The following is a 14510-nucleotide window of genomic DNA, read 5'->3' as shown; positions in this document are numbered from 1 at the left end:
ATATATTCACATAATTTTGCTTCATTTTAATTGCTTCTTTTCATTTATTATTTAGCCCTGGTTTTACTTATGTGAGATAAAACTATATTGTGGTCTGAGTTGTTTTGTTCTTACATTTGTTTTTGTACCTTGAATTTTGTCTCTTTTTGCGGCTTCTTCACTCTTTTCCCCCAAAAGTAGCTAAATTTTCCTATTCCCTCTTCTACTTTAAAAAAATTTATTTTTATGTTTTATTCTTCCTTTATTATAGCTGTTATCTGCTTCCTATCACCTGCTTCTTCCATGTTCATGCTTAAAGTATTTCAAAGTGTCTCGTCTTCCCTCCCCTATTTTCTCATCATGTTAGAAATGTAGCCAGGTACACTGACACACTTATAATCCTAGTGACTCAGGAGGCTGAGTGAGGCAGGAGGAGCTCATGTTTGAGGCCAGCCTTAGCAACATAGAAAGGTCCTTCCTAAGCAACTTAGTGAGAACACATCTCTAAATAAAAATTTAAAAGGGCTGGGGATGTGGCTCAGTGGTTAAGCATCCTTGAGTTCAATCCTGGTACCAATAAACATATAAATAATAAAATTTAAGAGTTCTCCTTTGACATTTCTATCAAACATTATACCAGAGGTTTTGGCCAGTAAAATGTGCCAAGAAATAGGTATACAGATTAAAATAAGAAAAATAAAGCTTTTTTTTTATTGTATATGATAATTTACATAGAAAATCTGGTAGACTGAAAATTGAAACTTATTGCATTTAGCAAGGTTTCAAGGTAAAAGGTCAATATATAAGAACAAATTGCATTTCAATATATTAGGAACAAATCATCGAAAATCAAAGTCACTTAGCATAAAAAATGTAATGGATAAATCTGACACAATGTGCATATAATGAAAAGATAAAGCATTGCTAAAAATCAGTGGAAAAATTACTGTGTTCATTGTTGGAAAACTCCTTGTTGGGTTTGTTACAATCTTAGCCAAAATCCATCACGTATTTCATGCTTATTATAAAAAATAAACTGGTAAAGCTGATTATAAAATTTACACAGAAATAAAACAGAATGGACAAAACAGAAACAAAACAGCAGGAAAAAAATTTAGAGAAAACTAAAGGGCTGTCACTGCCCAATTTCAAGACTTCCAAACTAAAGAAATGAAGGCAATAATGTTGGAGTTTGAGATACAACTCAGTGAATAAAGAGCAGCTTTGTATGCAAACAGTACAGGAGCCAGGTGTCAATCCATGCTTCCCATCATATTCAAAACTGCAAATGATTATAAACTGAAGTGTAAAACTGAAAACTATAAAATATCTAGAAGAAAACAGGAGAAAAATTATTATGTTCCTAGACTAGGTAAATTTCTTAGATAAAAACACCAAAAGCATGATTCAGAAAAGAAAACTAATCATCTCAACTTCATAAAAACTGAAAACTTTTCCAAAGACACTAGAAGAGACAAGGCCCACTCTGATAAAGCTCTTGATCCAGAATATATATTCTCAGATCTCAATAAAAAAAAAAAAAAGACATTTCACCAAAGAAAATGTATGAAGCCAAATAACATGAATAGGTGCTAAACATTAGTCATTTGGAAGATATAAATTAAAACAATACTACTTCACACCCATTAAAATGGTTAAAATTACAATGACTAACTAGCAAGTGTTGATGAAAATGTGAAATAAAGAGAATTTTCATATACTGCTTGAGAACATAAAATGGTACTGGTACTTGGAAAACAATAAAATCTTTTCTAAAAATAAAACAAATGTAACGTTTCCCATATAATTTAGCCATTCTGCTCTTATTTACACAAGACAAATGAAAATAACTTTTAATATACTTATCGAGAAATGTTTACAGTACCTTATTTAAAACCAACAAACAAAAACCGGCTTCTGAGGCGCACATGCCTGTAATCTCAGCAACTTAGGCAGCTGAGGATTATAAGTTCAAAGCCAGCCTCAGTAACTGAGCTCAGACCTAAGCAACTCAGAGACCCTGTCTCTAAATTAAAAAATATAAAAGAGTTGGGGATGTGGTTCAGTGGTTGAACGCCCCTGGGTTTAATCCCTGGTACCAAACAAAAAATGAGGGGAAAAGCCAACATCAATCAAAGGGTGAATAAAACTGGTATATCCAACAGCAGCATACTGCTTAATGAAAAATGGACTGCTGGCGTCCACACTTGGATGAATTTTGAAATAATGTCCAGCAAAAGCATGCAGACAAAACAATACATTTTAATTCCATTTATATTAAGCTCTTGAAAAGGCAAACTAATGTGAAAGAAAACAGATCAGTGAGTGCCTGGGAAGGGACAGGAGGAACTGCAGAATAGTAGAGAAAACTTAGGAAAGGTTATGTTCTTGTGGGGAAAGCCTAATAGTTGTTATGCACATGGAAACTGAGGTATCAATTTTACTTCAATAAAGCTGCTTAAAAAAGAAGAGTTTACCCCACCTGGGGAAAATTTCTACCTGACTTCTGCTGAGATGAAGGGCAAAGCCCTTAAAACTTCTCTGAGAGCCTATTGAGATGATCTGTGAGTTCCATCCTTAAATTTTAGGGGCCTTTTCTTAATTCCAAACCTCTTTCGTTTCTAGAATTAAGATAACCATAAAAATTTAAGGCAGATATTATTAAGTTCATAACAATTTTATTCATAACAAAATTTATTTATAGGTATATACAATACACTTATTTTTTACTTTGACACATAAAAATAGACATATTTACACATATACAAAAATATTAAAACCAACTTCAGAAATAAGGAAAACACGAAGACTTTACAAAGGATACATTCTTGAGAAATATATACATTGAAAAAAAGGTTTAAGAAAGGTAAACAAACATTTAAATTAACAGACTCCAGAAATTGATATTTTAATTGGTATTAATTTAGTGAAACAAGATGTCTCAAATGCTAGTAGATAGTAACTATGTAGTTTTCCCTTTTTAAAAAAATATTTAAATTTTGTTTTGTACTGAGAATTTTAAGCTTTTTCACATTAAGTCGTAAAATATTTTAAGAAGTTGTGTGTCTTCTATTTACTGGGGGAAAAATCCCAGATACATTGATTTCAATATAAAAAGCAAAAAAAATCACAACCATTTTTTTTTGGGGGGGGGGGGGGTAAGATTAAAACCTAACATTTTCTAACTAACCCTCATGCACATTTATAATTGATTTAATAACAGATCACAATCTTTGTAAATTCTTTTTGCTTTTTTTAGTACCAGGAAGAGGACCCATTTTACAATTGGCTTTCAGGAGCTTGCCATTCACACAGTCTTTGGTGGAATGATAATCACACAGACACCTTGTACAATAATCAAATCCACAGCCTTCCCTTCTGCAGGTTGCACGTTGTAAATAGGAATCATATTTTGCAGGTGACTTACAGCGTATACAAGCTTTGAGGCTTTCGTTCTTTTTCAAAGTCTTGGCAACCTTAAAAAAAAAAAAAAAAGAACAAAACCCATAAATTTTAGTAAGGTCTGAATGTAATTTAGTTATAGTAAAAACAAAAAGGGTACCTCTGCTCCCCCTTACATATTTAAAGCACTACCATCACACATAAGACTTCTTTCCCTTAAGGAGACTATTGTTCAATGGGTGACAGCATTACTTGTCAGGGGATTCAGTGGCCACTGCCACTTTTAGATATATTGCCTTTTACCTCAGGCTAGGTCTTAAATAGACACTGAAGGCTACTTGCACATCAATGAATAACTTAAATGCCACCATTTCTATAAAGCCTTCCTAGCTTCACTGAGGAGTTGGGTGCTCTTTTACCTTGAGTTCTTTTTAAGCCATTTTTTTAAAGTGGGGGAGGGGGGTATCCGGGATTGAATTCAGGGGTACTTGACCACTGAGAGACAAATCTCTAGCCCTGTTTTGTGTTTTATTTATAGACAGGGTCTCACTGAGTTTGTTGAGGCTGACTTTGAAGTCATGATCCTCTGGCCTCAGCCTCCTGAGCTGTTGAGACTGCAGGTGTGTGCCACTGCACCTGGCTTTTAAAGCCATTTCTGAGAGTTGAAATGAAAGGGGCAGAAGAACTATTAATTCCCTAATTGTTCTAATTATGATATAATTAAATTTCAATGAACATCAACATCTCTTCCAATTTAGAAGAGAATACATGTTATTATTAAGAGCTAAGTTATATTTTGACCTTGAAAAATTATTTTCTATTTCTTTAAAAGTTTTTTAAAAAAGTAAATGCCCCACGTTTGCAATTCATTGATTAAACATAAAATTACCTCAGAGAATTCATTGTGCCGACTGTAAGTAGAACTTTTCGGATCACGTTGACTGGATAACTTTGTTTGCACACTTTTGGGGGGAGGAATATGTGTTGCAGATTTTTGAACAGAAGCTAATGCAGTTCTGAACATAACATATTCTCTGGTTGAAGCATGTGGTGAACACTTAATGCTGTTTTCCTAATTAAAGAAATTTCAACAGGAGTTAAAATATTTCCTTTGCTATATCAATTCAACAACCAATCACTTAGATTTGTACATATAGGAAAGGTCCAACAGGACTGAAAGGAACTTATCCCTACATCTAACGTAGCTGCATATGCTTAAACATAGCCACAATAACTATTCAGAATTTAAAGCCTAATTCTTGATGGAAAGTGAATCAGAAACTGAGAAATCACTTTATATGTGTAGTCTATGAGGTATTTATTTAATATGATTTAAAAATAAACAATGTCAAAGATAGAACAAATGGTCATTCTTCCTATCACCAGTAGATGGCACGAGCCAAGTATAAGTGTCACCACAGTATTTAATAGATTTATAGTCTTTTATACTAGAGTTTTCATTAATACCAGTAAAGAAATTCAACCTGGAGAATTAAGCAATACTTGTATAAAGTCATTTATTTAGTAGTAGCACCAACTTTTTGTACCTAAGCCTGTCCAATTCTAAAGTCCAAACTTTTAATCATGCATTGATCTCAATTCTTAGACACATCTATAGTTACCAAGTATTTTAGAAATATAAACATATTTCCCTTCCATAGTAAGAATCTTCCATATATTGATATTACTGTTTTTCTGGCAAGAAAAGTATACTTTTTATAGCCCCTATTATTATTATTATTTTTTTTTTTTTTGGTACTGAGGATTGAACCCAGTAATCCACATTCCCAGCCCTTTTTAAAAAATATTTTATTTAGAGACAGGGTCTCACAGAGTTGCTAAGTGTCTCACTAAGTTGCTGAGGCTGGCTTTCGAACTCGAGATCCTCCTGCCTCAGCCTCTCTGAGTCTTTGGGATTACAGGTGTGAGCCATCATGCCCGGATAGCCCCTATCACCAGTAGATGGCATGGCCATCACCATCTATTAATAACTAAGAACTGCAAATTAAATCTCTTTCCAAGATTGGCTAGATGGTCAGTATATGAAAACTTAAGTTATTTCTCCCTTATTGGTTTGGGTATTCTATTTCTAGAGGGAACCCAATAAATACGTAAATAACTGAGGTGGAATTCCCTTTATTTTTTGAATTTGGTTTCTTAATCAGTTCTGTGAAAGGCTAAAATTATTTGCAAAGCATTTTTCCTTTTGGGAAAGGGTTTCTAGATTGCTTTTTTCTTTCCTATTTCTCCTTTATTTCTAAAGGTAGTAGCAGTGTATTTTAAAAAGAAAACATCAATTACAAAGACTTACAGTAACTCTTTGCATTGCTTTATTGTATAACTGGAATGTTGCCTTATCATCTTCTAGAATCTTCTTCCAGGCTGTGCTCACTTTGGACATACTAGAAAATAAATGACCACAAAAGAAACAAATAAAGCACCAAAAATATGCTAAGATGGATATAATAGAGAAACACTAAGTATAAAAATGAAATTTAAGTGTTTTTCAAAAACTATCCATTAGAATGGTTTTAGGCATTTGAGACTTAAGGACAGATGCCCAGGGCTACTCATCTGGGTTTAAGTGGTCTAAAATGGGGCTCAGGTTTCTGTTTTTTTTAAATAGCTCCTCATCAAGTAATTCTTATATATCCAGGTTAAGGATCACTCTTTGTACTTTATTATTATTTTTTTATAATATCTGAGAACACTAAATAAGTAGCCATCATTGTGATATATGATACCATGTTTGATAAAAATTGCAGACACATTTCAAAGTACTCTAGGACATATCACTATTAGCAGAAATCTACTTGAAAAGCCCATTATGATAACAGAGAAGGGTACAATCTTTGAGCCCCACACTTAAAAACTGGTCTAGAAACATTTTATACTTCAAGTGTGGCAAAAAGTCACAGGCGTATTAGATATGTAGACTGTAGGTCTATGTAGTTTATCTCCAGAGACATAACTAATAAATTAGAAATTTCAGAACTAAAAGAAACAAAAGATGCCAAACAATAGAAACAGTTTTCTAACAGTGAACATGAAATTCATAATGATCACATTAAATACATACTTCTATAAGATTTTCTTTCATCTTAGTGGCACACAAGTAGTGAAAAAAGTGCCAGTGATCAAACAGTCATTATTTCAATTAAACATCGTCAGACTACTACATCAGTCTTTGTATCAGCTGATAGAACTGAGATACTGAGATATCTAACAGAAATGTATAGTAGATTATACTCATATACTCTAAGCAATAATACTTACTTGATTAAGTCCATATCACTGAGCTGTGTCAAAATATTTGCTAGGAGATGTCTGAGTCCCCTTCGAAAGAGTTCACCAAGGATATCTACACATTCTAGGCCCATTTTCCTGCCAATTATATTCTGGAGTCTAAAATTTCCATTGGATATAATTTCCTTCAGCATTTCTCGATCTATTTTAGGATTTCGCTTAGCATTCTTTTTTAATGTTGAACAAACTACTTTTTCAAAATGAAGAACTGGCAGCAAGTTTTTGTTGGGATATTCTGGGCTTTGTGTCTGTAGTAGGCAGGACTGTGGGCTGTTTCTGAAATCTTCCTCGAGTGAAAAGCTACTCTCTTCATATTCATTGAGGATACTTTGCTGAGTAAATGAGGAATACCCACTGTCTTCACAAAGTCTACTGGTGTCCAGTTCTTCTATTTCATTGGGACTATTAAGTGTTCGTTGCACATGTTGATTTTCTTTGTTATGCAAGGGTTTGCTTTTAGGTTCAAGTTCTTTAGTCCTATAGCTCACAACTGGTGACCCAATATATGATAACCTTTCATAGTTTTTAATGCAGTCTTTACAAGAGCCTTCTAAATATGCAGGAGTGTAGGAGCCTTGTCTTCCACTTTCATCTGGTTTTACCAGTTTTGATTCAGAATGAACATGGTTACAATTAAAATCACACTTCATTTTGCCAGAAAAAGTGAAACCTTCTTCTTTACAACCTACAAAAAGAACACATTTACTTCTTAATTGCAAAATTTAGATTGGAATATGCAAGATTCAATAACTTTGCATTCTCTTAGAACTATGTATTGCCTACATGCATTTGCCTATAAAACTGTGAAATTATCCAAGTTTGATTGAAATGACAATACATGTGGAAATATTTAAATCTTATAGACATACATATTCTTGAAGACTTCAGGACAGATTGCTTTTGAATCTATATATGTGTAAAATTTGACTATTTAGAATCTACATTTGATTAAGTAAAAAACAATGGGAAAAGGAACCATATACATCTGAACTTATGTAACAAATGAGGAATGTGATATGACAAAGAGTAGGGCCCAAAGTTAAAATCATCCTCAAAGTAATCACAAACATTTCCAGAATCAGTGTTTCTACCCTGGACTTTGAACATTCATATGTTAATGTATACCTGAACTCCCAGTTTTCATCTCCAAGTTTTATTCTGATTGAGGCTCTAGGTGACTGTGCAGATACACTTAAAAGTGTTTGTGTACTGTAATGAATAAACTCAGTCAAAGGGACATCTCTCTATATCTGGCTTAATGTGCTAAAAATGTTGCTATATTCAATCACTGAGCAAAGGTGTCTCATGACTAATTAACCAAAGAATCAAAGTGCTTCAGCTACCAGTCAGAATTAAGACTTGACAAATAAACATGACACTCCAATCATTATAAAACCATATTTAATAACTCGAGGGGAATAGGTCAGCAGGTGTGAATTACTGTGCAATTGCTTTAAACAACTTAAGACAACATACTGGTTATAAGTAGCAGAAGAGAAAAAAACACATACTATCAACAAATCATGTAACTATTTCTGAACATTACTCATTAGAATTCTTAATTACTGATTCAATCTTAACCTTAATAAAGAGTGAAAGATCTAATCAGTGCTTTTACACAATCCTCAGTGCCCAAGACATTAGTTAAGACACATGGAGAAGGCAGCTTTAAAGCAGGGTTTCTCAATCTCTACTCACTTAATTCTTGCTCTTATGTGCTCCCCCGACATGTGGCTGTTTAGCAGCCTTTACTCAGTAGCAGCCCCCAACCACAAGGTGTAACAACAAATGTCTTCAGTAACCAATTATCACCAAATACAGCATAAGGGAGGTGGTAATGGCAACATTTCCTTTATTCCCAAGTAGAAAACTACAGTTTTTATGTACTAAATATTGGTAATTTGTCCATATTAATATAACTGGTTTTACTGAGAGCAAAACTTTTCAATCCAAAGTACAAATATACCTTTCTATCAAGTAAACTTGCAGCTGGAGGCTCCCTTTAACTTCCTAATGCTTGACAGTGACAGTTCTATGCTTTAGTATCCCACTAAACCTAAAAATTAAGTTTTAACTAAGAGTTCAGGGACATAAAGAGTACATAAATAGGGCTGGGGTTGTAGCTCAGTAGAGTGCTCATCTAGCATGCTTGAGGCACTGAGTTTGATCCTCAGCACCACGTAAATGTAAAATACAAGATATTTTCTCCACTTAAAAGCAGAAGCAGCCTATCAAAGGCATAATTTTTACTTTAGGTGCCTAAAGCAAAGAGGCGTGAAGCTGACCTCCAGGAACTCCTTTTTCAAAGGTATATTCCGTGTTTCTAGAACCCAGATTTGGGAAGAATGTCCTATAGAACCTCTTTTATTCAACACCATTTCTTAAATATACAGTCCTTTAAAATACAGCTAGCAATGATTCAAATATTTTATATTTGTTTAAAACTTTGCGATTTCCAATATTCTCAAACAACTAATTAGTCTTCACTTTAAAAAAAAAAGTTATCATTACCCTGTTTTGATAATGGAGCACAGTCAAGCTCAGCTAAGTAGATTGCAAAAGATCTGATCATGAGATAAGAAAGCCATATCACTGGACTGTAAATCCCCTGCTTTTTCCACTATCTCACCTGGGAATGTGGCACAAACCTGTTTACAAGTGACCAAAAAGCCAGAATTTATGATGCAAGAAGTTATATATTCATTCAAGGTATATATTTTCTCTGCCCAGAATATCTTTTTGGCTGTCTTTGTCTGGTTAACTTCTAGTTTATTATTCACGTAAAGCTTCATGTTTCATTTTATTTTTTTGAGAGGTCTTCTTAGACCACATCAAACCCTGCTTCCTAGCTCAATCAATTTTAAATTTGTAAGCTTACTGTAAACTCCTTAACACAACTACTATTGCTTATGATGCAATCTCAAGCAAACAATACAGTGCCTGACACAATGAAGACGGACATAAAATGTCAGCGTTTCCTAATATTTTAGCTAAGATCAAGATTAGAATCTGAACCTATCACTATGGTGCCAACACTTTTCTTTTTTTGCTTTGGTGCTGGGCTTGAACCCAGAGCCTTACACGCCAGCCATTGTATTTTCATTTGAACCGTACAGAATCCCCTATACATTCAGCACCAGTACCCAACTCAGATTACCATGGTGTACATGTCACAATTAATGAACAAATATTGATGCATTATTAAGTAAAATACACATTTTAGTTGTTTTCAGTTTCTACCTATTGCTTTCACAAGAAATAGAATCTCATCCAAGATCCACTGTCATGTTCCGGTAGACACCCCTTGTTTGTGCCAATTTCTGACTTTCCTTATAGAATGCCCATCAATGGGGATTTGTTTAATGTTTTTGTTATGGTTTGGGGTTGTGAGTTTTTAGGAAAAAAAGACACAAATAAAATGCTGTCATCACATCCTATAGAAGGTAAGTTATTAATATAGTAACTTATCACTTCCAATGTTTATCTTAAGCACCAGGCTGAACTGATCAGGTTATTATCCTTTCGGTTACCTCCTGATATCATAGTATTTAAAAAGAAAAATCACTATACAGCTTACACTTCTGAGAAGTGCTGACTTTTGTACTTTTTGTCTAAATTTCTATTTTTCAGAGGGGAATAAATACATAATCTTTTGGAATCTCTCTGCAGATTTATCTATTTTATCTCATTTCTTCCCTTTTTCAACCATTTATATCAGCATAGACTCATGGGTTTTGAATCATAATCCAAAACTACTTAAGTTTTTTTCTCAACTTGTTCCAGCTTTCACTATGGCAAGCTCTTTCAGCTGGTGCTGAATTTCATTTGACATATCTGCAAATGACACATCATTTTGTTTTTTGAACATTCCTTATTTTTTGGTTCTACAGGATGCTCTTGGTGGTTTTTATTTGAGAAAGGAAATAAAATCTGGATACTGGTCATAGATTTAATTTTAACATATGAAGTGACTGTAATGAATTTTTCATCTCCATAACAATACTGAAAAGTAGGCTGATTTAAATACCACTGTCAACAGGAAAGGAAGCAGAAGTAAACTGCTTGCAAAGGCTAAGAGCATGTCTTTAACTAGTCAGGTACTTTCCAAAGACCAAGTCAAGTGTTCCCAAACTCTTTGGGAACTACCTGTATCCATAATTGACCTGATACTATCCAGATAAAGGGAGAGACTATTACTTGATTCTATAGCCTCTTGAAGTTAGCAAACAGGGTCAAGAGTCCAGTTCTGCCTCTTCATTCATTTATACAATATTTAATGATAGTATGGAGTGAGGAAGAGATTAATCAGGGATGACCTTTAGAGAAGGTGATATTCTGAAATCTAGAAGCCTTGTGGAAATCTGTTAGGAAAATTCCAGATTCAGGGAAACACAAGGAAGCAAGGAAACACAAGCAAGCAAAATGTAAATTTTTAATGTTCAAAAAAGAGTAATAATAGTGCTGCAACTTAGTAAGATGGGGAGAATGACTCAGAAATAATGTTGGAGAAGTGGAACAATCATAGGGTAGGTTGAACCTTTGCATTGTTCCAAATAAAGGAGAGAAATTTGGTTTACATTTTAAAAAGATCATTGGTAGCTGTGGTGAAAGCTGTGCAGGAAGGTAAAAGTGAAGGCTAGGAGGTTAGTTAAAAATATTTTACCATAGGAGTACAGAGTTGGGGACTAGGGTGACTGCAGTGGAAATGAAGATAACTGGGTAGGTTCAAGGTCTGTTATGTAGGAGGATAAAGACATAATTATGTTGCTAATGTACTGGATGTTGATGAACAGGGACAGTGAAATAACAATATGCTAGGAATTAAGGTTTGAGCCATCCAATGTACAATGGGAAAGGCAATGACTTTTTCTCAAAGTCTGTTTCCTCATCTATAAAATGGGAGGAAGAAATTAAAATTCCTTATACTCCTCAAGTTGCACATCATTAACATTTAAAAGCAGTAAAATATCCTCCAAAGCAAAAATCTGGGAAACAGATCCAAGTTCAAATGAAAATACCTGCCCAGTCTTTGTTAATTGGAACAGTGTCCTTCCATTACTATTCTCATTTTCCCTAAAACAGATACTAATGATACTCAAATACTGCATTTTAAAAAACTCTTATTAACCAACTCAGTTCAATCATGAAACAAGTGGTATTATGACAAACTCTACAAATTTGACCTTCCATTTAACTTCCCAATCTAGACACTCTATAGATAACCACCATGTGCACAAGGCTACACATGCTCATTCCTTAAGAATTTAAGAGCCAAGACCTGTGGCCAAAGCTGTAAATCAGCCATAATCCTCAACAGAAAATTTTAGGAAAGCCTACTTTCAAAAGTATTTGGATGTGATATTTAGTTTTCTCAAATCTGTAAACAGGTAGAAATAAAACCTTGGAAGCAGTAAATACTTTTAAGAGAGAAAAGTAGTTAGAAAACTGGAGGAAAAAAAAAATTCCATCATAAAGACATCAACGTTCAGAATTTCGAAGGCAGTTAGGTATCAGGATATTTTAGAAGTATATATTATTGAACCCGTTAAAATTAATTTCTTTTACTACTTGATTCCTTTTCTAATGAATGAGAGACATTACCAAACACTGGAACACAGATTTGCTATTTTTTCCATTTGGGGCCATTTGTGAGGTAAAATAATGCATTAGGACTTCATTTAGAGATGGCAACAAAGAAGATAAAAATAAGCGCTGGAGTGCCCTCCAATCTACCTAAATTTTGTAATAAAGGACTATGTAGCTGTTCAGGAATACAGCCAAATAGAAATAACTTCTTCAATTCTCACAAATTGGCTAAATACCCTAGACAAATTCACAGGTTTGTATTAAAAAGTGCTTTTATTTTAACCCTTCCCTTTCGAATCTAGGCCTTGAGATTGAGTTACAGAGCAAAAAGAGAAAAAACGGATAAAACTGACGTTTTTGTCTGGATGTCCCAATGGAGCTTGGTCCGATGTGGGATTGGGGGGGGGGGTCCTCTCCATTTGGCGGGAGTGGGGAGGAGACCCTGAAACTCCGGCGGGGTGGGTGGGCCGTCCCCTATGGGCGCGGGACTCTGGAGGCGGGAGATCACCGCGAGCAGGATCTCCCGCGCCCGCCAGCCAGCCCCAGGAGAAGCATCCGGGAGCGGGCTTGGGCTGAGAGGTGTGCGTGGATGCACAAGAGGGGGGGAGGAGAGAGGTGCGAGGAGAGGGACGCGGGGAGAGGGGCAGGCACCTGGCGGCCTTGGGGTGTCCCCCGCGCAGCCTGTCAGCTCCAGCGCGGGTGGGGGCGGGGAGGGGGCATTTTGGCGCCCATTCAAGCGGGTGGGGCGGGCCGACCTTCCCGGGATTAGGTGCAGCCTGGTCTGCCACCGCCCTACCTCCCCGCAGCTCAGCCCAGGTTCCGCATGGGCGGCGGGACCCCACGGTCAGCCACCGCTTCCCAACACATCTGGCCTCCCCTTTCAGAACCCCAGACTTCTCTCTCCCCCCATCTGAGAACCATCGCGACCGTCGCCCGCCCCAGGGTCCTGCGAGAGGCCACGCGACCAGGCTGGGGAGAATGCAGGGTCAGGTGTAGCAGACTGCGTCCCTCACCATGCACCCCTAACTGAATGCGCTACTACACTCGGGTTCCCCTCACTCACCGTCTGGGCAGCGAGGGCGCCCGGCGGCTGTCAGCGCGCTGGAGCTGCAGGAGCAAGAGCTGCAAGAGCAGGAGAAAGGCCGTGTGACGCAGCTGCAGGGGCGCCAGCTCATGCCAGTGGACTTGGGGTCCGCCTCAGGTGTGGTTTCGGCCACACCAGCGGGCAAGCGAGTGCCTGCTTCACAGGGCTGTAGTTCTTAAAAGGCGCCAGCTGGTACTTTTAAAATCTTTGAATTTGGTGCCCAAATCCTCGCGGCCCAATGAGGAGCGTCTCTCGCACGCGCGCGCCAATAGGAAGGCAGTGGGAGGGGACGTCGTCGCCCACGCCCAATTGAAGCCTGCTGAGGCGGGGCCAAGCCGCGAAGCCCAACCCCCTTCCATCCTGTTCCACTAGTCCCCAAAGATGCTGCAGCCTGGGCGGGGCCTAGGAGGACAGGGAGCCCGCGGTCCAGCTGCACGTGGAGAGAGCCTACCACGCATGCGTACACCCTCCGCAGTTCACTCCGCTGTCCTGGGAACGGCCCTCCTTCAAGCCCCATTATTAGCCAGAAGACAGCTCTGGCTTCTCCGAAGATCTCTGACGGGAACAAACGATATCCAACTTTCTTCGATCGTCTCACAAGCGGGAGTCCGGTGAGCGGCGACTCTGGTCGTCCGGGAATCCAGGCTTTCCGGAAGACGAACCCTCCCCCAAGCCCTACGGAGCCCGCCTCTCTAGGATTTAGGCGCGCTCGCCTCTCCCTCCTAGTTTTGCCCCTCCCCTCGTCTAAGGCCTCTGCGCAGGCGCTTTTGGCGGGAGGCCAGAGAGTTGGCGGGTTGGCGCTTGCGCACTGTAGTGCCCCGCGGTTCCCTCCAGAGCGGGCGGGGCGCGGCGGGCGCGGAGCAGGTAGCGGTACGTAGGTGCGCGATCTTGTATAGAGGCGGGGCCCCTGAAGCTAGTCGCCTGGTGGCGGGAGACTGGAGCCTGGTGTTTACGCCTTCCGGCGTGGCCGAACGTGAATGCTTGCTATTGCGTTTACGTGTATTTTCGGCTGTAGTTGTTCAACTACTATTGGTTCCCTCCCCCCCCCCCGACGTTAAGTGTACTGAATTTGTATGTATGCCTTCCTGATTTTTCTTTCCTCCGTGGGCTAAGTGCAAGAGACATTAGTGCTGTTCAAAGAAATAAAATTCCA

General features: G+C 37.8%; 1 protein-coding gene across 1 annotated transcript; it reads right to left on the bottom strand.

Annotated features, from left to right (window-relative positions):
• Positions 1 to 3167: 3167 nt before the first annotated feature.
• Positions 3168 to 13448, bottom strand: Fbxo5 (F-box protein 5). The gene is made up of 5 exons (XM_076859423.2): positions 13337 to 13448; positions 6658 to 7372; positions 5693 to 5783; positions 4271 to 4453; positions 3168 to 3455 (listed from the first exon to the last, which is right to left on the bottom strand). The coding sequence occupies exons 1-5, from the start codon at positions 13446 to 13448 to the stop codon at positions 3204 to 3206; spliced, it is 1353 nt and encodes a 450-aa protein (XP_076715538.2). The 3' UTR covers positions 3168 to 3203.
• Between the last annotated feature and the right edge of the window lie 1062 nt (positions 13449 to 14510).

The sequence above is a fragment of the Callospermophilus lateralis genome, chromosome 6 (assembly GCF_048772815.1).
Source record: "Callospermophilus lateralis isolate mCalLat2 chromosome 6, mCalLat2.hap1, whole genome shotgun sequence".
NCBI lineage: Eukaryota > Metazoa > Chordata > Mammalia > Rodentia > Sciuridae > Callospermophilus > Callospermophilus lateralis.
Note: the sequence above shows the minus strand (reverse complement) of the source record. Positions and strands in the feature narration are given on the sequence as shown.